The sequence below is a fragment of the Phyllostomus discolor genome, chromosome 3, assembly GCF_004126475.2.
Source record: "Phyllostomus discolor isolate MPI-MPIP mPhyDis1 chromosome 3, mPhyDis1.pri.v3, whole genome shotgun sequence".
NCBI classification, from domain to species: domain Eukaryota; kingdom Metazoa; phylum Chordata; class Mammalia; order Chiroptera; family Phyllostomidae; genus Phyllostomus; species Phyllostomus discolor.
The window spans coordinates 40,612,129-40,635,407 of record NC_040905.2 but is presented as its reverse complement, the minus strand read 5'-3'; the positions used below and the strand labels follow the sequence as shown (position 1 = coordinate 40,635,407).

At 41.3% G+C, this 23,279-nt stretch overlaps 1 protein-coding gene across 1 annotated transcript in view; it reads right to left on the bottom strand.

The window, feature by feature from the left end:
• MAST4 (microtubule associated serine/threonine kinase family member 4) overlaps positions 1-23,279 on the bottom strand; it is a 532,524-nt gene that overhangs the window by 361,973 nt on the left and 147,272 nt on the right. Inside the window, 1 exon segment of the mRNA XM_036019855.1 lies at positions 22,091-22,244. Within this exon segment, the coding sequence (XP_035875748.1) occupies positions 22,091-22,244 (154 nt within the window).

Here is a 23,279-nt window from a genome sequence, read left to right as displayed (position 1 = left end):
GTGGGATGACACCCAACCAACTGAGCCACACCAGTCAGGGCCAGATTGTGCCTTGGTTCTTGTGATTGTACCCTCAGTTCATAGGGTACTTATGATCTCTTTCTTGAAATGTGTTTTCTTTTGTTTCCATCCTGAAGTCCAAGGAACAAGAAGCAAGACCTCCACAAATGCACGTTTTCAAATGAGATAAGTACGTGCCTTCAAAGCACCCCCAAAGCTTGAAGCATCCCTCTTAAGTACGAAAATATCAGGTCAGCGATAATTCTAGCAGAATGTCTATGTAAAGAATTAAATGTAGCCTCTGGAGATGCACTTCACCATCAAGGAATAACAATGCCTGACTAGATTTAAAAGCTTCCAGTTAAAAAAGTTCCATATCACCTGAAGTGCAACACAGATCTAGCAGTCAGTCCACAGTCTTACAGTCTGGGTTATCCCTTCTGGAGTTCAAACAGGACATCGCAGGGAAAATAAGACCTAATAACTATACCAGGAAGCAGCATTTAGATAAGGCTTCTGATGCTCAGTTATACATAAAAGTCAGGGAAAGTTTGTTTATCCCTATAAGGTACCAGCCAGGAAAAAAGGGGAACGGGGTGGCCCAACACCTTGCTCTCCAGGGTTTTGTGAAATGGGGAGTCACACGGGGAGGGAAGGAGAATGAGGATAGCATTACAGAGGAGAAGGGGCCGGGGATGAAAAGAAGAACAGGAAGTCAGCACTGTGCTAGAATCACTAGCAGGAAAACGGGGCCACATGCTCACATCTCTCTCACCCTAAATCTTTACCCTTTGGCTGCCAACCAGGCTGCTGCTAACCTGAGTAGGTACCGAAGTTCTCACAGTAGCCTCCAGAAAGTTCACCTCTACCAACTAAAGTGGGAGGAGGAACATTCCCGCCATTTTGCCCCCCACACACACTGCCTACTAAAACCTGCCTTGCTTAATTCCTCTTCTCAGTATATTCACAAGAGAGTTGAAAGCAGTGACTTCAACAAGTATTTGTACACCCATATTCATAGCAGCATCATTCATGATAGTTAAAAGGTGGTAACAACCCAAATGTCCACTAATGGATGGTGAATGGATACACAAAATGTGGTATATGATCACGGAATATGATTCAGCCTTTTAAAGGAAGGAAATTCTGGCACATGCTGTGATATGGATGAACCCCAAAGACATGTTAAATGAAAGAAGTCAGACACAAAAGGAGAGACACTGTATGACTCCACTTACATGAGGTTCCTGGAACAGCCAGATTAATTGGACTGAAAGAACAAGGGTGTGCTGGGGGCTGGGGAGGGGGAATAAGGAGTTATCATTTAATGGGTATTAAGTTTCAGTCTAAGATGATGAAAATGTTCTGGAGATAAACAGGGGTGACGGCCACACAACAATGTGAGTGTGCTCACAGCTACTGCATTACACCTGTAAAAATGATTAAAATGGTAATATATATAGTTATGTGTATTTTACCAAGTGCACACACACAAAACCACTCTCCCTTGTTTAGCCAAAAACACTCCACCTTCCAGGGGGTCCTTTCAGTTGGCCAAAAGGAGTTATCCACATCCAACTCCATCGGCACCCACTTTTACAAACCACACTTAATAACTTAAGCCCTTTGAATCATTTATGAGCCAGGGAATGGTGCTTTTTAAGAACCTTCCCTGGAGGAAGGTTAAAGACCACGGTAAGTCACTGGCTAACCGAGGACAGAATCCATGAGTCAGCAGCCATAGCCATGGCCCTAGAGCGTACTCCATCATCATCAAGATATCTCTCTTCCATGCCCCGTTGCTCACTCCTAAACATTGGTTCCCTCCCCATCTTGACTGCCATGCCCACAGGCAGTTACAGCCTCCATTTACTCATCTTCAGCTGTGCTGCTACCACAAGGAAACACGGTTCCTTCGTCTTCCCTCTCACATGGGTGACTGACTTCCAGCTTCTTGTCCCCATTGCAAAAGAATAACTATACCTAGACAGTATCAATAATGCTCTAAATCATTCTTCTTAATGGCGCAAATAAATATAATTTGAAAAGTCAACAGACCTGTGACCAGTGAGTGCTAAAGTTCACTGACTCCTCTACTGAGCTACTGCTCTAGCCTTAAAAAAAAAAGTGGTCTGTGTTTACTCACACAAGAAAAGTCCACAGCACGGCTTTGACCCTAAGACCTTGAAGTTATCACTGCCTATTAGCCAGGGATCTTCAATTCACCAAGAAACCGGAAGCTGAAGGGAGAAAGCACTCATGTTTTGGTGAGGTCAGTAGTCAGGGCACAGTGGTATAAATTAAATTAACCGCCCAGTGCAGCAGGCTCTGAATTCCTCCTGTTTTGCTACAAGACACAAACCCACCAGAGATGCCCAATTTCTCTCATCACCAGTGTCCTATATTCAGCATAGAACGGCAAGGCAACATTAGTAACCACATAGCGTCTGGTGACAAAGTTAGGGGGATGCTTTAAAAGGAAGCTCACTGCAAGCAGAACAGGTAGCAGAAGATAACACATGGGCAAGCCCAGACTGACTGGGTACAGGGCAAGTATTTCAAGAGTTACTAAAGTGCATTTCCACACTGTGAGAGAGCTGCGGGCTGTGGAAAAACAACACAACGCACACGACTACACGACAGAAACCAGGGCCTTTGGGCAAACCACACAGCTATGGGGCAGCACCTGGAGCTGCTGCTCCCACCGTCAACTGTAGCTGCAGTTTTAAATCAGAAATAACTTCCGGTGTGGGTGATGTGGAAAGATGATGCAAGGGGGCAGCGGTCTTTGCACCCTCAGTCACAGACAGCCGCCCTGTTACTCTTGCCTTTCTATGATAAACAGGAAAAAAAAAATGCCAACACAGTGTATTTTAAAAGGATACAATTTGAATCTACATTTACAGAGAAACATATTTGGCCTTTTCTTTCATTTTCTCTTAACTTGTTCTTAAAGAAGAAATATTGCTTCTCATCCAATGCGAGTCAAATTCTAATAAGGGGAGATATCAGGGCCAAATAAGTTAATGCATGAAATGGAGCTTAGGAAGCTTCAATGTTGCTATTATGATAGCTGCCTTTCAGTGGAGCAACACCCAGCACGTTCTCCCATCCTGCAGTGAGACCCACACTTGGCCAGCAACTCCCTGATGCACCCAGACCACCAAGGTCGTCTCCCATCCAATAGCGATTCTCTGGATTTGACTTTCTTACTAAAAAATACATAATAGTTTGCGGTAAGCTCTAGCTGTACAGACCAAAGGTTAATGTGACAGCCTCACGTTGATTTTTGAAGAGGTATTAAATACAGCCTGCTCTAGTGGGAACATGGGAACAAGAACCAGACACCAAGCAGTACTGCTTAGCATGTCTGTCTGAGGGAGGGCGCCCAGAAGCCGGGCAGCAGCGGCACCTAAGTGGTGCTGGGCACAGGTCAGAGTTAACATCTGCGATCTGGCTCCCTCCATCCGAGTATTGAAATATAATTCGGCAAAATGAATTGCTAGACATGTCCAAAGCCCCTGGGAAATGACAGATATTGATGAATGCTGTTGGGAAGATATATGGAAGGAAACGGCAAATAAATAGAACCATTTTTTCTCAGTCAGTTGCAGATAAGGAGAGCAGCTGTTAAACTACTTGTCAGCTCCCTGTTCTCTCTTCCTCCTCCTCCTCCTTCTCCCCCAGCTGCCCCCTCTACACTTTCCTAAAACCTCCCCGAGGACTGCTGTCTTGCTCTCTTCAAAATAAGAATCAGATGAGTAGGAATCATCTCCACCTCCCCTGTCGTACGCAGACTTCCCAGCCCTGTTAATCCAATCCTTTCCGAAATTCATTCCATCTTACTGTTCACTGCCCTCTCCAGACCCTGGAAATACATTCAATTTTTAAACTCATAAAAGGAAACTGTTAAATTCAAGTCCATTATCATTCCACCCGTCACAAGATTCAGATCCAAACTTCAAAGGCTAACTACCAATTCTTATGCAGTAGCTGTGTGATCTTGGTCAGGCCTCTGAACCTCCTAAACCTCAGTTTCCCATAAACATTCTGAGGGATGGAGATGACTGACTGACCTCCTAGGGTGACTGGGAATAACAGAGAAGGTGAACAGAATGCCTATCCTACCCACCTGGCAGACAGAAGGCCAGCATTAAACAAGGACTTTTCATTCCCTGGACTCTCCATTGAGCAACCACTCTTCCCGGGAAGAGCACTTCTTGGTGCTCTCCTCAGACTGGATCAAATCCTCTCCGGCATGGGGCACTTTGAGGATAACTGCTTCTCATTCCACTCAGCAAATGGACTGGGAAGCACCAAGTGGGAAACCAGCCAGACATGGATCCTATATCCTGGTTGCACCATTTATTAGCTAGGGAATCCTGGATAAATGACTTTCTCTGAGCTTCCATTTCCAAACCGCTACTGAGGATGACAGGGGCAACACACATCAAGTGCCCCGCACTGTTCTTCACACACACAGTTTGTGCTCAGTTGTGGTTCGGGTCCCCTCCAGGATGCTTCACCCATCTTGGCCAGAAACCCACAACCGGGGGTGCCACTAGCCTTCCCTTCCCCCATCACACCCCCTGCTTCTGTGCGGCTGCATATATGCAGAGTGCGATTTATTTCTGCATCCAACATGCTCTTCTACTTTGTAAACTCGGTGTAGACTGGGACCATAAATCATCTGTATTTGTTGCCCTGTGTCACACCCTGCACACAGAACTGACTGAAATTTTACAGAACCACATACTTATGTCTGTGCATATTAACTATCCATTCTGTCTCATTTATATTTCTCCCAGAGTTCATATTTTTCCATTGTTTAGTTCTCCTCCGCCTGGAAGAGTATTTAATTTTGATTCAACTGTTTGTTTTGTAACAATAACAATCATGAAAAGCACTCAACGGCCTTAAACTTGATATGGAGAACACATTCTGGCTTTGATTTTTCTCTTCTGAAACCCATCTCCAAAAAAGCCCAACACCTCCACAAAATACTGTGTATTTTTGAAGTAAGCTGGTTAACCCTTAAGATACTAGAGGGTAATTTGTATTTAGTATCTCACTTTTGGAAGAAATTATGAATCCTACTCAATAACACCCTTTTGCACACTAAGTTCCTTTCACTGACACACCCAAATGTCACTGGCAGCCCGGAGATGCTGAGCACTTCTGACAACTGCCCTATATCTAAACAGTTATGACAACGGCCCAGGAAGAACTGAGGGTCAGGAGCTTTATAAGAGAAACAGAGAGAACAAAGGCAGCCACAGTGCAGATAAAACGTACTTCACGTCCAAGCAGAAATCTCCAGACAAGTCCAAATTTCCCAACCAGTTCTCTCTTTTTACAAGGAAACATCCATATAAAATCTAATTCACATAACAATGTATTTCCACATATATTTATTCAGAACAGTTTCTAGTTCCATGCTGGTTTTTATTCTAAGATCCTAACAAATCCCAAAATGCTTTACAAAACACAACAGAACAAACATTGCTCTGTTTTTAAGCAGAACAAAAGCAAAGCTGAGATTAGCATCATGATCACCTCTGCACTGCTTGAAAATTAATGACCAGTATAAGGTTGGAATTCAACCTTTCCATTTCCGGTCTATTGTTTAGCACTGACTTCTTCTGAAAGACCAGAAGACATTAAGCAGCCATGCAGTCCCAGGTGTCTGTTTTAATGTAAGAGTATCACTAGGGCTATTTAATGTCCCCTTTTGGAGAATTTAGCCATGCATAGGGGAAATCAGTGAGTTGTGGTGCTCAGGTGGGGAACTAGCCATTTGGTGATTCCAGCCACCCTCTAAATGGTCATCACTCAAGATTGAGAGCCTAATCATTTTTTGCTAGTCACTCCATGAAATGCATTTAATCTCCCATTATTTGAATCCACAGAGAGCACTGTGACCATCGAAAGCACGGTAGTGGGGCTTATGCACACAGAGCTTCACACGTCGAAGTGTGCATCGTATGACAGGCCTGCTGGGAGTCATCTGCGAAGACGCCCCTGTCTCCAAGGTGACCAGACAGCTAGAGGGGCGAGCATTAAAAAAAGGACACTGTACTGATGTCTGGGTAGGGACTCCAACCGCCTGCCTGCCACACCATGCATACACCTATGAGACAGTGTGTCTGGTCATGCCTAGGTCATAACCGTCCAGTTCACAAATCAACTTGTCCGACGGCACTGTTACAAATGCAGGATGCCTATGTAAACTTGAATTCAAATACATTTTAATACATATATCCCAAGAATTACATTGGATAGAAGTCTACTAAAATATTTGTTTATCTAAAATTAAAATTTAATGGGATGCCATGTACTTTATATGCCAATACCATTTTCCCCCTATTTTTTATATTTTTTCAATGACAGCTGACATACAGTATTGTATCAGTTTCGGGTGTACAACACAGTGATTAGACACATCTAGCTTATGAAGTGAGCGCCCCAAGCCCAGCGCCCACCTGACACCACACAGTCATCACAACGTCACCGGCTCTATCCCCTGTGCTGCACCCCACACCCCCGTGACTGCTTCCATACCTGGCAGCTTGTGCACCTCAATCCCTTCCCCTCTTCACCCACCCTCCCCAAACCTCCTCACATCTGGCAACCAACAAAATGTTCCCTGTATCTGTGAGTTTGCTTCTGTTTTGTTCAGATCCCACGTGTGAGTGAAATCATATGGCATTTGTCTTCTTCTGAGTTATTTCACTCAGCATAACACCCTCTCGGTTACATGGATGGCAACATTCTTCACTGAGCACTTAGTGTTTGCAATGCAGGGGGCTCCTCTTGAAGGATGTAAGGAAAAGGTCCTTATAAACTAGTAAAAGGGATGATAGATACATAAATAACGGTAAGTTAAAAGTGATCGATCCTCTATTGAGAGAACAATATAAGATGGTAGTGGGGTAGAAAGAGTGAAAGTATTTCTGCGAATCAGTCAGCCAAAGTGATATGAAGGTGTTTGGAATGAAACAGGAACACAGTAAAGGATATGAGAGACTTTTCCCTGCATTGTACTCCTAATGTGGGGTCTCACTGCTCTGGGATTGTGCGTGTATATTTTCCTCCCTTTGAAATATTGTTTACATATACCATAACAGCCAAAGCTAGTAAAAGGGAGCAAAAACAAAACAACAAAGTTCTTTTAAACAGCGACTGTGGTAGCCAAAGCAAAGAAGAAACACAGTGGGATACCCAGCTGTCATTACTTAAAACAAAGAATTCACCCTGGCCAGGTGACTTAGCTCATTGGAAAGTTGTTCTGTACACCAAAAGGTTGCTGGTTCCATCCCCCATCTGGGCACAAGCCTAGACAGTAAGTTTGATCCCCGGTCATGGCGTGTATGGGAGGTAACCCACTGATTTTTTTTCTCACATTGATGTTTCTCTCTCTTTCTCAAAACAATAAATAAATCATCAGGTGAGGATTAAAATAAAAAAGAAAGAATTCAAATTTATCACACGAAGCTAACCTCTTTTTCCTTGTTCTGAGCTCAGAGAAATTCATTTCATAAATTTTAATAAAAAGGCAATGACATACATAATCAGTTACCACCTTCTAGAGTAACCTAGGACAAAGGCACATCCTACATTACCGAACACTAAATAAAAACCAAGGACACAGTGCCACCCATGCCTGCACGCATACAAACATAGCGAATGTCCACACACATCACTTAACATAATCACACGCCTCTCCTCTGCAGGGACTGGAAGCCGGGAGCCCCGCTACCTTGTGCAAAATCTGTCTTCAAGCCTAATTTCGTGCAGCATTTACCCTCTACAGTGGCCATGACTCCACCAGCGTTCTTACTCAAAGAGAGCAGACTGAAGCAAGACATTTAAATGATACTGTTCTCTCTTTTCAAAAGTTTTACCTGCAGTGAGCAAGTCAGCAATGAGTTAAAAGCAAGGAGGGTACTCACCCTCACTTCTCCCTCCAGGTCCTGGTGCGATGCAGGCACCTAAGACAGGACTAGCGAAGAACAGAAAAATGGTCTGGCTAGGCAGACACAAGAAAATAAATTTAGCCCTGACAACATACGTTGATGAAGTGCTCGAATGACAATGGAACATGACAAAGACAAATGCAGGCTACCACCACCAGAGTCATTAATATATCAGAAGCACTAATTGTTAAAAATCTTTACACTTCCCTGTTGGTGGCATTTGCATTTCTGTGCCTACTCTTTTTTCCTGGAGAGTTGACAGAAACTCGGCTTCATTATCACTTTCCATCCAGGAAGTTAAAACCAGTCTACATTCCAGATCTTTGATTAGCCACTGAGAATAAGTTGTAAACAGATGGCCTGGTGTGCTCGGTTTCCGAGGACAGTGATGGGACGTCGCTGACAGGCTCCCTGAAGGGAGGAGGAGAGCTGACTCACTGGACAGAGGAGCAAGAATGCAAGGGTCAGTGAGAGAACGTGAAGGAAACCCAGCCTCTGCAAAGACTTCCCTCTCTCTCATCTTGGTAGCTACGAATCTTCTACTCCCACTCCAAGGCACCTTGAGAGTATCTGCTCACACCCACTCATTTTACACACGAGCAAGCTGAGAACCAGGCAGAAAGGTCTGGCTACTTACTTAGCAGATGACCTGGGCCCAGGATCTAGGCCTCAGCTCCCCATTTCATGCCCTTCCCATCACATCTTGAAACAGTAGTACAGGAGCTGTCAAGATGCTGTTTCCACTCAGCCAAGTCTCTGGCTTTCTATCTTTAAACCCCAGTCCCCTTCTGATCTGCTTCTCCCCCAGCTGCTACTCCACACCCCACTTCCATGCTGTGTGGACTGGAGGATTTACATAAGGACGAATTCACCAATTTCAGCACAAGAGCAGCTAGCACCTCACAGGCACCTCTGCAGCTGCACTGCAGTGTGACTGTACATAAGAAAATGCCACCAGAGGAGCCAATTACTATGTCCAGCTGCGCACATGGGTTCCCGTGCAGCATGAAATGACAGCACCCACCATCTGCCTTGCCCTCCACAGCTCTATCTCCCTTTCCTCAGCAATAGCTAAAGGAGTATAGTCTGTGGAATTTCATAGTCAATACTTATTTTTTATTATTTATATTTCATGCTCCTAACTGTACTGTAACCATTTCAACTTTTGTGGCTTCCTCACATATGCTCAAGAGTCACAGGAAGCTAAAAACACTTCATTTCTTGTACATCGCACATGTAAGGAACTGACAAGATAAGCTTAGAATGCTCATGCTTTTTAGAACCTAAAAATACACAGCACATGAAAGATAGGAAAACCATGTCCAGCCATGACTAGGCCCCTGTACATCCTATCAGAACAAAACACATTTTCAGGGAAGTACCAAAAAAAAAAAAAAACCCTGTAGAGAAAACAAAAAGGAATACAATTATTCCCTTCAAAAAATTCAACCCCTTGATAAAATGCTAAAAAAATCTGAAATCAATTTTCTATTGTAAAGAGAATTTTAAGAATAAACAACTTGAATTTTTGATATATGGATTCAATAAATTCACTTGTCTCTCAGGAATAACTGAAGTCCATCATTTATAGAATCAGTTAGAACACAAGAAATAAGGGGGTGAGACTGAGTGAGAGTGAGCAAGAGAGATGCACGGAGAGACTGAAGGATGGAGGAAAGGGAGAGATGGAGAGAAGGATGGGAAGAGGGCGGGAGACAGAGACAGATATTGGAAGAGAGTGGGAGAAACTGGGAGAGAAAGAAGGAAGAATGTCTAGTGCTTTGTGGATCTTAATATTCATACATCTTTGGTCTGTTTCTGTTATGTTTCTTCATCAGCCTGATTGGTATAGACAGCCTCCTTATATAATTATACTTAAATACAAGCAAATTAAAGCAATGCCAGCAAAAACTTTAAGTGACCAGTAGACACTTTTATCCTTGGTATCTTTTGAAGAATTTCCATTACTGTATTTGATTTGCCACATCCAACATAGCCAAAGGGCAAGAAGAACTTATTTTGGAGGTGATAATGGTTTAGCTGTATCTCAATATACAACGGACTTTTCTGCCCTAGCAATCTTGAAGTTTTCAGTCAACAATGATTTAAGCCCACATTACCTTTTGCTCTGTAGAAGGTACTTCAGGATTCTTAAGAGAAACTGGGTCTTCTATCAATAACATCTTAATTAACACTCAGGATTAATTTTAAGTCCTTCAAACCTGATCTGCTAGAGTTGTAAAATGGATTTCTGGAGAGCTGCATTTGCTGATCTAGCATAGCTTCCAGCACTCTCTGGAGCTCACACCTACGTAGAAGCAAACAACCCAGTCTCTCATCTGACTCTCACTATAAGGGACTCTCATTCAGTTCTTCAAGACTTCATGTAGATTCTTCTCTTAATCCTCTCATCATGCTAGACTAGACAGCATCACTTCTTAGATAGGTTTCGTTGCTGCAAAATGCCTTAAGGAGAGATTGGAGTTTCAGATTGGACTTTGCAGCTTGGCTCTGAATAAGGTGACCTTAGCAGTTCCTAAGCAGCAGGTGACCAGGAACCTGGGACCCACCATGTGATTGCCCTGTTAGAGGGAGCAGTGACTCATTGGTAGGCCACCTGCATGGGGGATGAGCTACAGCAGAAGGCTTCCTGAGGGAGCTACCCGGGGTGGGGGGGGGGGCAGCATCTGCCAAAGGAACTGGCTAACAGCTAGTTGCCCCATTAAGAGGAAGTCTCAGGAGATCTTCCCACCCTGACAAGGAGAAACCACAAACACAAAAATACACCCAAAAAGTCATCTTCAAATTAGAACACCTAGAGAGCAAACAAAATATCCGGACACAGACTGACATAGGAATGGTGGAGACAGCAAATAGTTTTAAAGGCTACTTAAAATCATGCACTCAAACCAGGAAAGAAGATGCAAAATGGGATCCCTCAGAAAATTGGGTAGTGACCTCCTCCAGTTTCACAGGCTATTGTTGATGAACAATTTTACAAGTTCTAAAACACAACACTGAACCAGCTTAAAAGAACCTCTGACCCCAGGTGTATGGCTTCAGTATAGAGATTTTATAAGCACTGAGAAACAGTAAAACAAACAGAAGTAGAATGTTTTTAAACCCATAAGATCTTTAGTGTGAATTATCTGTGGATATGGGTTTGTCCCCACCTCCCCCAACGCCACCCCCCCCCCCCCCCCCCCCGCAACCTTGTTGGCCAAGAGTCAAGAACTCACATAGAGAATAATATCACAGGACAGCACCATGGATAATAATTGCAAATACCTTTGCCTTTTAAGAGTTTCAAAATATGCCAGATTTCAAAATATTAATATTTCAGTCATCCTTCAAAGGCCGGTAAAGTCAAACCTAGCTGTGCCGATGGCTCAGTGCCCAACCCTATCACACACCCAGGTCCCTGCTTTCAGTCTTCCTTCTGAGCATCCGTGGGCTTCAGCTCTACCTCCAATAAATCCCACCGGAGGCACCAAAACTCTTCTGCTGCCTATACAGCTCAGCTCCACCCTCCCCACCACTGCACTGAATGACCCTGAACCATGCCACTGTGTTACAGTCTGTGGAACTACTGTTCCCGCTACACAAATTTCCCTGGCACCTTAATGCTTTCCTCAGATATGTAGACAGAGTTCACTTTCATGGTCTCAGACCTTCAATGGGCTGCCAATGTGTCCAAAAAAACCTTCCTATTCTCCAAGCCCATTCAACTTCCTTCTCTACTCAACTCCCATATAACCCTCTCCACCTTCACTCAGGGGTTTTGTCATGCATTGAGAAAAGTGAAGCCACCAAACCTATTTTTTAATTAAATTTATTGGGTAACATTGGAAATCTATTAAAATACCTGCTTTTAATTAAAAGCAAATTTATTAAAATCAGTGATCTGGAAAGGGGACATAAAAATAAAACATTCAAAATTTTTATGTATTTTTTCCATGTCCACAAGTCCTTTTTCCCCTTTTTCTCAATCTCTTCACTCCCAATCCCACTCCCCAACCCGCCACTAGCTGTGATCCTGCTCTCCATCTATTAATCTGACCCCATTTTCCTTGTTAGTTCAGTTTCTTCATTAGATTACACATACGAGTGAGATCATGTGGTATTTGTCTTTCTCTGACTGGCTTCTTTCACTTAGCATAATGTTCCCCAGATCCATCCATACTGTCACAAAGGGTAAAATTTTCTTCTTTTACAGTCCAATAGTATTTAATTGTGTAAATGTCCCACAGTTGTGTTAGCTACTCATCTACTGATAGACAACTGGGCTGTTTCCATATCTTGGCAATTATAAATAACACTGCAATGAACATAGGGGTGCTTATGTTCTTTCAAATTAGTGTTTTGGGTTCCTTTGGATATATTCCCAGAAGTGGGATGGTTGGGTGGAAGGGCAGATCCAATTTTAATTTTTTGAAGTATCTCCACACTGCCTTCCACAGAGGCTGCACCAGTCTGCATTCCTACCAACAGTGTAAAAGGGTTCCCCTCGCTCCACATCCTTGCCAGCACTTGTTGTTTGTTGATTTATTAATGATAGCTATTCCAACAAGTATGAGATGGTATCTCATTGTGGTTTTTATTTGTATTTCTCTGGTGATTAGTGATGTTGAGCATCTTTTCAAATGTCTGTTGGTCATCTGTGTGTCCACTTTGGAGAAGTGTTTATTCACGTCCTTTGCTCATTTTCTAACTGGGTTGTTTGTTTTGTGGGGTCTTTTTTGGTGTTCAGTTTTGTATTTTATAACCCCTTATCAGTTGTATTGGTGAATATGTTCTCCCATTCTGTGGGCTGTCTTTTATTTTGTTGATGATTTACATTGTTGTGCAAAAACTTTTTAGTTTGATGTAGTCCCATTTTTTTTTCTTTCCCTTGCCTGGGGAGATATATCTGATAAAATATTGCCATAAGCAATGTCCAAGATTTTGCTGTCTATGTTTTTCTTCTAGGATTTTTATGTTTTGTTTCTAACATTTAAGTCTTTGATCATTTTTTAATTTATTATTGTGTGTGGTGTAAGAAGGTAGTCTTTCATTTTTCTGCATGTACCTGTCCAATTTTCCCAAAATCATTTATTGAATAAACCATCTTTAGCCCATTGTATGTGATTGCTTCCTCTGTTGAATATTAATTGACTATAAAAGTGTGGGTTTATTTCTGGGCTCTCTATTCTGTTCCATTGATCTGTGTGTCTGTTTTTATGCCAGTATCATGCTGTTTTGATTACTATGGCTTTATGGTATAGTTTGATACTAGGTAGCATGATTCCTCCAACTTTGTTCTGCTTTCTCAGGACTGCTGTTGCTATGTGGGGCCTTTTGTGGTTCCATATAAATTTTTTTAATATTCGTTCTAGTTCTGTGAAATACGTCATTGGAATCTTGATAGGAAATGCACTGAATCTGTAGATTGCTTTGGGTAGTATGAATATTTTAATGATGTTAATTCTTCCTACCCATGAACACGGTATGTGCTTCTACTTATTTGTATCTTCTTCAATTTCTTTCTTCAGTGTCTTATAATTGTCCATGTACAGGTCATTTACACTCTGGTTAGGTTTATTTCTAGGTATTTTATTCTTTTTGAAGCAATTGTGAGTGGGATTGTTTCTTAATTTCTCTTTCTGTTAGTTTGTTATTGGCACATAAAAATACAACTGATTTCTAGATATTAATTTTGTATCCTGCTACTTTGTTGAATTCATTTATCAGTTCTAGTAGCTTCTTGGTGGAATCTGTGGGGTTCTCTATGTACAGTGTCATGTCATCTGCAAATAAAGACAGTTTTATTTCTTCCTTTCCAGTTTGGATGTCTTTTATTTCTTTGTCTTGTCTGATCGCTGTGGCTAGGACTTCCAGTACTATGTTGAGTAAGAGGTAGCATGAAAGCAGACAACCCTGTCTTATTCCTGATCTTAAGGGGAACACTTCTAGTTTTTGCCTGTTCAGTGTGATGCTGGCAGTGAGTTTGTCATATGTGGCCTATATTATGTTGAGGAATGTTCCCTCTATTCCCACTTTGCTGAGAGTTTTGATCATAAATGGGCACTGGATTTGATCAAAAGCTTTTTCTGTATCTATTGATATGATCATGTGATTTTTATCCTTTATTTTGTTTATGTGGTGAATCACATTTATTGATTTGCAAATGTTGTACCAACCTTGTATTCCTGGACTGAATCCCACTTGATTACAAAGTATAATCTTTTTGATGCATTGCTGTATTTTGTTTGCTAACATTTACAGTTGACATACAATATTACATTAGTTTCAGGTGTACAACAGTGATTAGACATTTATACAACTTTCAAAGTGATCAGCCTAGTAAGTCTATTACCCACCTGACAGCATACATAGTTATTACAATATTATTGACTATATTCCCAATTAAAAGTAAAACTTATTTTGAGAGAAGTATAGATTCACATACAGTTGTCAGAAATAATGGAGAGAGACCCAGGTTATCTTTTACCCAGTTTCCCTCAATGGTAACATCTTCCAAAACTATAGTTCAATACCATGACCAGGGCAATGACACTGATACAGTCAAGTTATAGAACAATTTCCATCACCACAGAACCACTCATGTTTCCCATTTACAGTCACACCTACTTTCCTACCACCCCCTCCTTAAGTCCTGGCAACCACTAATCAGCTCTCCATTTCTATAATTTTATTGTTCCAAAAATGTTATATACAAATGGAATTACATAGTGATAGTGTGTTACCTCCTGGGATAAGCCTTTTCTTTTTTCTCAGCATAATTCTCTGGCGATTCACCCAGGTTGTCATTTGCAACAATAGTTTGTTCCCTTTTACTCCTGAGTAGTATTCCACGGTACAGATGTACCTAAAATTACCTGCTTTTGCATCCATTTTCTCCCCCTTCCTCCTGTTACAATGGAGGAAGTGTCCTTCTTCCTGTGAAAGACCAAGGCTTTGACATGTGCTCTGGATACCCTTCCAGGTTCCTCCAAAGAATTTCACTTTTTTGGCTATCATCTCTGCCTTCTGGACCTTACAAACATGCCTGCATGTTCCTGACACTAAGATGCCTCCCTGTAACCCCTCGTGCCCTTCCACCTCCTGCCCCATTTCTCTAGTCCATTTCACAGCATAACTTCTCAAAAGAGCTATCTACAGCTTTAAACATCAAGACATTGGCTACATCTAATTCCTTAATTATATTTGCTCTTAACCCACCCACTCTAGCTTCCACCCACACCTCACTGCTCCCCCTAATGTTACCAGTGACTATCCTGCTGAAGCCAATGGCAAGTTCTTAGTCTCATATCACTCTCAGGTGAAACCAATCCTTTTCTTCTCCAAATGTAATCCTCTCGGTTTCTGCGATTCTATAGTCCTACTTGATGTATCTATTTACTATATCTTATAAACATGTCAAACTTAACACACAGAAAACAGAGTTAATCACATTCCCTTTCTTTATTAGAACCTATTTGTCTCAATCTACCCAATTTAGTAAGTGCTATGTTGCCTCTACCTCTTGTACAGGTGGACACAGAGGGACCATTCAAGTGGCCCCAGCATTAACCTTGCACAGGGCTGTGACCATGTGCTGCAATCTTGTCAAAAGAATGTGAATGGAGCCTTGACTGGTATGGTCCAGTTGGTTGGGCATCGTTTCACAGTATGAAAGGTCGCTGGTTCAATTCCCAGTCAGGGCACATACCTGGGTTGCAAGTTCAGTCCCTGGTTGGGGCAGGTACCAGAGGCAACCAATTGATGTTCCTTTCTCACATTCCCTCCCTTTCTTTCTCTCTCACTTCCCTATCTAAAAATAAATAAATAAAATATATATTTTAAAAAGTATGTGAATGGAAATAAGGTGTATCTCTTCCTGTCTGAGACTTTTCAGCGGAAATATTTCTCTTCTCTCTTTCCACTTCCACCATCTGGAAGCAAAGTATCTTAAAGCCACAAAGAGCAAAACCAGAAGACGGAAGGAGTGCAGGTTCTTCACTCACCATGGAGGAAGAGAAATGCCTGCTAACCCAACATTTACATAAGCAAGAAATAAACAACTATTGTGTTAAGACATTGATCTTAGGGGGAGGGAATGTTGCTTGTTACAGCATGTAGTGTAGCAACATTTTTACAACAGTATTATTGTGATAGTATCACAAAAGTAAAAAAATTTCCAGGGAACACGAGTGGTATTTAGGTGCAGTATTTACTAAACACCAAGGCCACATTTGCATGGTCACATTTTATGTAAATGTGCTTTAATCTGAATTCTTCCAACCTTGCTCATGAAGCTAAGGAGGGTTTTAGGATGAGAAACCTGTTCCGCTCTACACAGCATGCAAGCACTATGGCCTCCAGGTTAATTTTAAAGAAAAAAATGTTTTCTGAGATAGTGTTTTTCCTTTCCCTCTTGAAGTGAAATCTACTCTGAAATGCCTTTTTTTTTGACATTTTCAGGTGTTATTCCAAATTCATTTCCATAGTCCAAGAGAGAAAAATCTCTCAATTTCCGCCCCCCAAGATAGAACACCATGATTCTAGATTATGCTGTCTACAAAGTCGATTTCATATTACTATGTGCAAGTTACATACATATACGGATTCCTCTTTTGTTTTACATCCCGAACAGCCCAGACATGTCTTGAAAAATACACCTCTCTTCATGAGGAAGAGAAGCTGACTATTGGGGCTACAACATACATACATCACAGCTGTGGAATGCAAGACCAGGATTCAGAGCACATTTGCATATCAAGAAGCCAGGACTCAAAATCCCGAGGTTCTGCCCTTCATTCTGAAGCCTCCTTGCTGTGAACTGTCAGGCGCAGTACCACATGCCCATGCCGGGACTGCAAGGGTCTGAATAATGATTAGAATAATGCTGCCTTCCTCAACAGGGGGCTCCAAATCTCAGTCAATGTTTACATGATGCTTCTGGGTGCCTATTTAGCAAGCTGCAGGCCATGAAGGCAGAAAGCACCATCAGCCAACAACAAAAGAATATACATAAGCAGTGATGGGCACAGTAAACTCTGGGTCTGTTGTTTAAATACTAGTCCTACAAAAAAAAAGTACCGGTTGCTTTTTCTTTTAATCTGATACCCTTAAGCAAGTAATTCAAAACTTTAGAAGAAACTGTCAAAAGTTCAACAATGGGTGTATATGCATGGTGAAATTATGGGCTTTTCTCTTTATAGTACTCTATTTTTGAAACTTTCCACATTAAATACATATTACTTTTATCATTGAAAGTAGAGAAAGGTAACTATTTTTATTGTAAAGGATTGTTTTTAAAAGAAAAGCTAAAGGCTAACTATGATAAACAAAATGATTAGTCCCAATTTTTTTTTGCTCCCCTCTAGTTGCATTATATATCTGCATCCTTGCCAAGGTGTCATGGTGGGTGGAGTGTGCCCCTTGACTCTGGACTTGACCATATGACTTTCTTTGGCCAATAGAAAATTAGCTGACAGGATGCCAGAAGAGGCTAAAACCATGCCTGTGCAGGTGGACATGCACTCTGAGGCTCCTGTCTTTCAGCAGGAGAGCACGGTCTCCTGGGTAGCTGCTGGGTCAAGGAAAACAGGCAAGTGGAGCAGATGTGAACCTGAGTGCAACCTGGAGCCAATTTTCCAGCAGAACCCAGGCTAATCTGCCCAAACCCTGCTGACCTGCAGCCATATGCGCAAGAAATACTTACCGCTGTCTACCACTGAGGTTTTGTGGTTATACAGCATTAATGTCACCAACTGATACACTGCCAAATGCCACACACACAAAAAATCGGGCAAAAATGTGCCATGGATTGAATTGCAGGATGGAAAAAGACCATAGCATTCTTCACATGCCCATTTATAACGGGAAACCAGTCAAGCATCATTCCAGTTTGAGAAACTCTTTAGCAGACAGGATTGTTTTTCTGTTCCTTATGAAATAAATATGCAATTATTTCTACAAAGGAAGTGATACTATGAGACCATTCAATAATGGACTTTCACATTAAAAATATATTGAGCCTCTTTCAATGTGAAAATATATTCTTTTACAACATGATTTTAAGTGTTTACACTTTATTCTCCATTTTACATGTATACCATAATATGTTTAACCAATATTCTTTTGCTAGTTATTTGGATTATATGCAATTTTTAATATTATAAATGGTGCTGCTCTAAATATAACTAGAGTCAATTCACTGCACATATTCATGACTATTTTCCTTGTAATAAAATCTGAGAATTAGAATTGCTGGGTTAGCAAATATATAAATTTTAAGGTTTTTCATATGTATTAATTGCCTAGTTTTAATTTACTTTTGTAATTAAGGGACCAGGAGACCTACAGATTGATCAGTCCCAGATTCCAACTGAGCAGAAATGTTTCCACCCAGGAATCATTCCAACTAACCCTGCTGGAATTTACTGAAAACCTAATGGGTGTTTACTGGGCCAGAACAGCACAGTGGTTACAAGCGTGGACTCTGGAGCCACAACGCCTGGGTTCAAACCTTGGCTCTGTGTTTACGAGCAGCACCGTGACCTTGTGCAATTTACTCCACTGGTCTGAGCCTCAGCGCTTTCTGGGAGAGGCAGACAAGAGTGCCTAGAGATGTAGTATAGGTTAAGTCAGTCAGTAAATGTAACTCCCTAAAAACAGTGCCTGCTACATAGTAAGTTCTTGATGTTAGCTGTCATTCTCATTAGGAATAAGTAGATAAAAAGATCACAGATCTTTCTCTTAGAGAGTTAAGAGTTTAGGGAGGCTTACCAGAGAGTTAAGCATTTAGGGAAGGATAACTGGGCGGTAAAATTTTCAAACTATAAACTCAGCCTTCACAGTCTCGGTTCTAAAGGAAGTGGTAGAAAATTGCCTGAGAACAGATCCTTGGATTAAAACAAACTTACCATATTTTTCAGACTATAAGATGCACCCTCCCCCCAAATTTGGGTGGAAAGGGGGGGTGTGTGTCTTATAGTCTGAATGTAGCTTGCCTCACTCACTGTCAGGGGTGGGGCAGTGGTGGAGCGGGGTCACAGGTTATTAAATATTTTACGACATCTTTTGCTACAAAATTTTTTTCCTATTTCCTCTTCTAAAACCTAGGTGTGTCTTAGAGTCCTAAAAATATGGTAAGCAACAGAAAGGTGACTGGTCTTTAGTAACAGAATATGTCAGTGACAAATTTTTTATGGTAAAACAGTTTGACTTAATTTAAGTTAGCAACAGGTTTTTCCCAAGGTAAGATCATATGTGATTATCAACCATTGCCTGAAACAAGTAGAAACCATGTTTCTCAAAGATCAGAGATAATGCTTTCCTCTGTCTGCCCTAACACCTGACCCTACCACAGTGCCCAACACTAAGCAGACACTGGGTGGCAAGGATTCCACACTGACGTTCACATGCCCAAGTTCTCCATCAACTGCAAATTCCCCAAATTCAAGTAGTTATACACATAATACTGGTATCTGCCCACCAATGGGCTAAATGCTTTGCATGTATTATTTCATTAAATCCTCAGCTATCTAGATGACCAATTAAGAATATCTTTCTTATATCCCTATAAAACTTTCAAATAACTGTTTTTTTAAAACAGGCTGACATCAAAGAGATTTCTTTAAGTTCTTCCAAATACTATTAAATATTTTTTGAAAATTATCTGACCACAGATTTAATTACCTACAACAATTATATAGCAAGCTAACTTGTGTAAGTACAGAATTGCTAGAGCTGTGGGGATTATGAAATGAGAATCAAGTCCAGCTTTTTTCCCCCTTAAAGCTAAAGACTAATTTCATGCTTCAGGTCCTATGTCTGCATCAAGAGCTATACCCTTGCAGTATTTCAGAGTGTTAACTGCTTTAGCAAAAATTGGCAAGAACCATTTCCATCCCTCCTATTGGTCAAAAATAGTTTGAGCAAAGTAAGTAGATTTCCTAAGTGAAATTAATAAGCATGAGGGTAAGCCTCCTAAATTTTAACATTTAATTTTCCCACCTATCAAATAAAGGTTAGAACAAATAATCTTCAGGATCTCTCACTTTAAAAAGCAAACAGTCTGCAGCTACAAGAGGACAACAAAGGAAAATGCCCTAAGAATCATTAGAACATGGATTAAACTCATGTGAACATTTGCTTTAAACTCTGCAGTGCCAAAATTTTTGATGAGTTTCTTTTTCCCCTTGGCCTGAGGTCAGTTCCACCCTCCGTCCTGGCAGTGTGACACCCTGGGGCAGGTGTTCTAGGCCCTCCTCATCATGTGGAGGAGCATTTCTGTGCCCAGAGATTTCACCTCCAAAAAGCCAAAATCCATACTTTTGTAACGAAATGTGAATAAGAACTTATTTTCTAGATCGTTTATGAATTGACAGGCAAGACTGTCCTGCATGGAGAAAACATTATTTAGGGGTATTAAAAAAACAATAAAGTTTCTTCAACAGTATTTAAAGGTAAAAGCATTCAAAATGAAATAACAGAAATCTAGTCTTTAGTGATTTAAAGTTAAATTTAATAACATAAATTTTACATGATGAATTATTTATTAAAAACCCAAAGACAGCTTAATTTGGCTGTCTTTCAAGTCAATACAAGTGATCTGTGGGTTTTCTGGATTTGAAATTTTTTAAATTAATTTTAACAACATGATTAAAAAATGGAAGATCTGAACAGACACTTCACAAAAGAAGATACATGAATGCCCAACAAGCACATGAAAAGATGTTGACATTTAGTCATCAAGAAAATAGAAATTAAACTATAATGTGATACGACTAACTATCCATTAAAATGGCTAAAATTAAGAGAGACTGGAAATACAACAGGTAGTCAAGGATGCAGAGCAATTAGATACTCACCTGTTGTTGGTAGATATGTAAAATGTCAATTTTGGAAACAGTTTGGCAGTTCCTTTTACAGTTCAGTGTACACTACTGATACATGAGGTCAGTACAGAAAAAGTCCAGCCATTGTTAATATGATGAGAATGGTTTGTGTGACATCAATGTAACCTGGCAGCCAAGGAGAGTGGACTGGAATGCACATGTGTGAACAATGGTGACCTCACTATACCAGTCAGTGGGGGCAGTAGACACCATTGAGTGAGCATGTGTACTGTGTGGCCAGCACATTGAAAATGACTGAGAGAGTAGAACAGTGAATCTGCATCAAATTTTGCATTAACCTTGAACATGACTCTGCAGAAACTATTCACATGATTCAGAAGGCTGCAACTATGGGCAACTGGTAACTGGCAGCTTCTTAACAATGCACCCACTCATGTATCACGTCTTGTGCAGTTTTTTGGCGAAACATCAAATCACCCAGGTGACTCAGCCCCCCTACAGCCCAGAATACGTGACCTGCGACTTCTGGCTTTTCCCAAAACTAAAATTACCTTTGGAACGGAGATTTCAGACCATCACTGAGATTCAGGAAAATATGACGGGGCTGCTGATGATGACTGGCAGAACTGTGTGCGGTCCCAAGGTGCCTACTTTGAAGGAGACTCAGGCATCATTGTCCCATGTACAGTGTTTGTTGTATCTGGTCTCTTCTTCAGTAAATGCCTCTATTTTCCATATTACATGGCTGCATGCCTTCTGAACAGACCTCATTTATGCAACAACATGGATGAATCTTAAAAACATCATGCTGCACCAATGAAGCTGGGTACAAAAGAGCATGTACTGTGTGACTCCAACAACATAAAATTCTTAAGATAAATCTAATTTATAGTGACAAAAAAGCAGATTATATGGTTGCTTGGGGCCAAGGATTGGAAGGTGAGGGGAGAGAATGACTAGGAAGGAGCAAGGGAACATTTTATGTCTCGATTTTGGTGCTAGGTAGATTGGCATAAAAATTTGCCAAAGCCCATCCACACATACACTGAAAATGGGTGCATTTTATTGTATGTACATTATATTTCAGTGAAGTTTATTAATAAAATCCTCAATTTAACTGTTCTCTGGATTGGACTAGTTTTACCAGATGATCTGCAAAGAAGCAGATCTTAAGCAGGCTGACTGCTGCATGTGGAACTCCATGGCCGTTCAGGACCTCCGGCGTGTGAGGGCAATCCCTCCTTACATGTGTCACTCGTGACTCACCTGTCAGAGCGCCGCCCAGGCTCCCCCGCCGCAGCTGTCGTCCATCCTCACTCAGCTGTCGTTTAAACTTCAGTGACTTTCCGGGGCCAGAGGCCAGGTCTGGGTTGCTGCATTTCCGACATGGCATGGGTGGAGGGGACAGTATGTGGTCAAGCTGCAGAGGGAAGGACAGGGCATCACTTGCTGGGAACTCTCAACACAACCAGAACTAAAGGCCAACCAGTCACACTTTGCTCCTTCCTTTTCATTCTCTAAATCCCTTTCCCAGCCCAGTTTTTAATTTGGCTAGTTGAGAGAGTTCAGGGTTTCCCTGTTGTGTCTTCCATCTGACAGCCTGGCTTGCTGCAACATCTCAACAGTACGGCTTTGCAAGCTATGGATCACGATGCATTAGTGCAGTGATTTGCACCCTTTTTCATCTCATGGCACACATAAACTAATTACTAAATATATGACTGGCATGGCTCAGTGGGCTGAGCGTTGTCCTGCAAACTAATAAGTTGCTGGTTCTATTCCCGGTCAGGGCACGTGCCTGGGGTGCGGGCCAGGTCCCTGTTTGAGGGCATGAAAGAGGCAACCAATGTATGTTTCTCTCCCTCACTTCCTTTCTCCCTTCCCCACTCTCTAAAAATAAATAAAATCTTTTAAAACAAATCTGTGGCACATCAAGAAATATGTTATATTTTTTGCCCATCTGACAAAAAATAGGTATAATTTTGATTCATTCACAGTGGACAGCTATTGATGTACTGGCTGTGGTCATTTTTTATTTGACAATCTATGGGGGAGAAAAAGTCAGTGCCCCTGACTGAAGAGCCGGGTTTTGAATGGTTTAAAAATTCCTACAGCATACCAGTGCGTACAGCACACCAGCTGAAAACTGCTGCATTAGTAGGTCATAAAATCAATTTTAGTAGATTGTGATCAGTATTTTTAACACAACAGAATAGAAATGATCAAAATCCAGCGAAGGAAAGGAAGTTTTGTTTCATTATGTTTTGATTAAGTTCTCCAAGTACATGTGTATCCTGAGTCACAATGTAAAATCAGGGTCCGGCACAAATTACACCCCCTTTTTATTACAAAATCTTGTATTACAAAATCACAACCATGTCATACTGTAACATAACACTAACACACTCAAGCACACCATACAACATCTTAGGTGAAATGTTCAAGTTAAAACTAT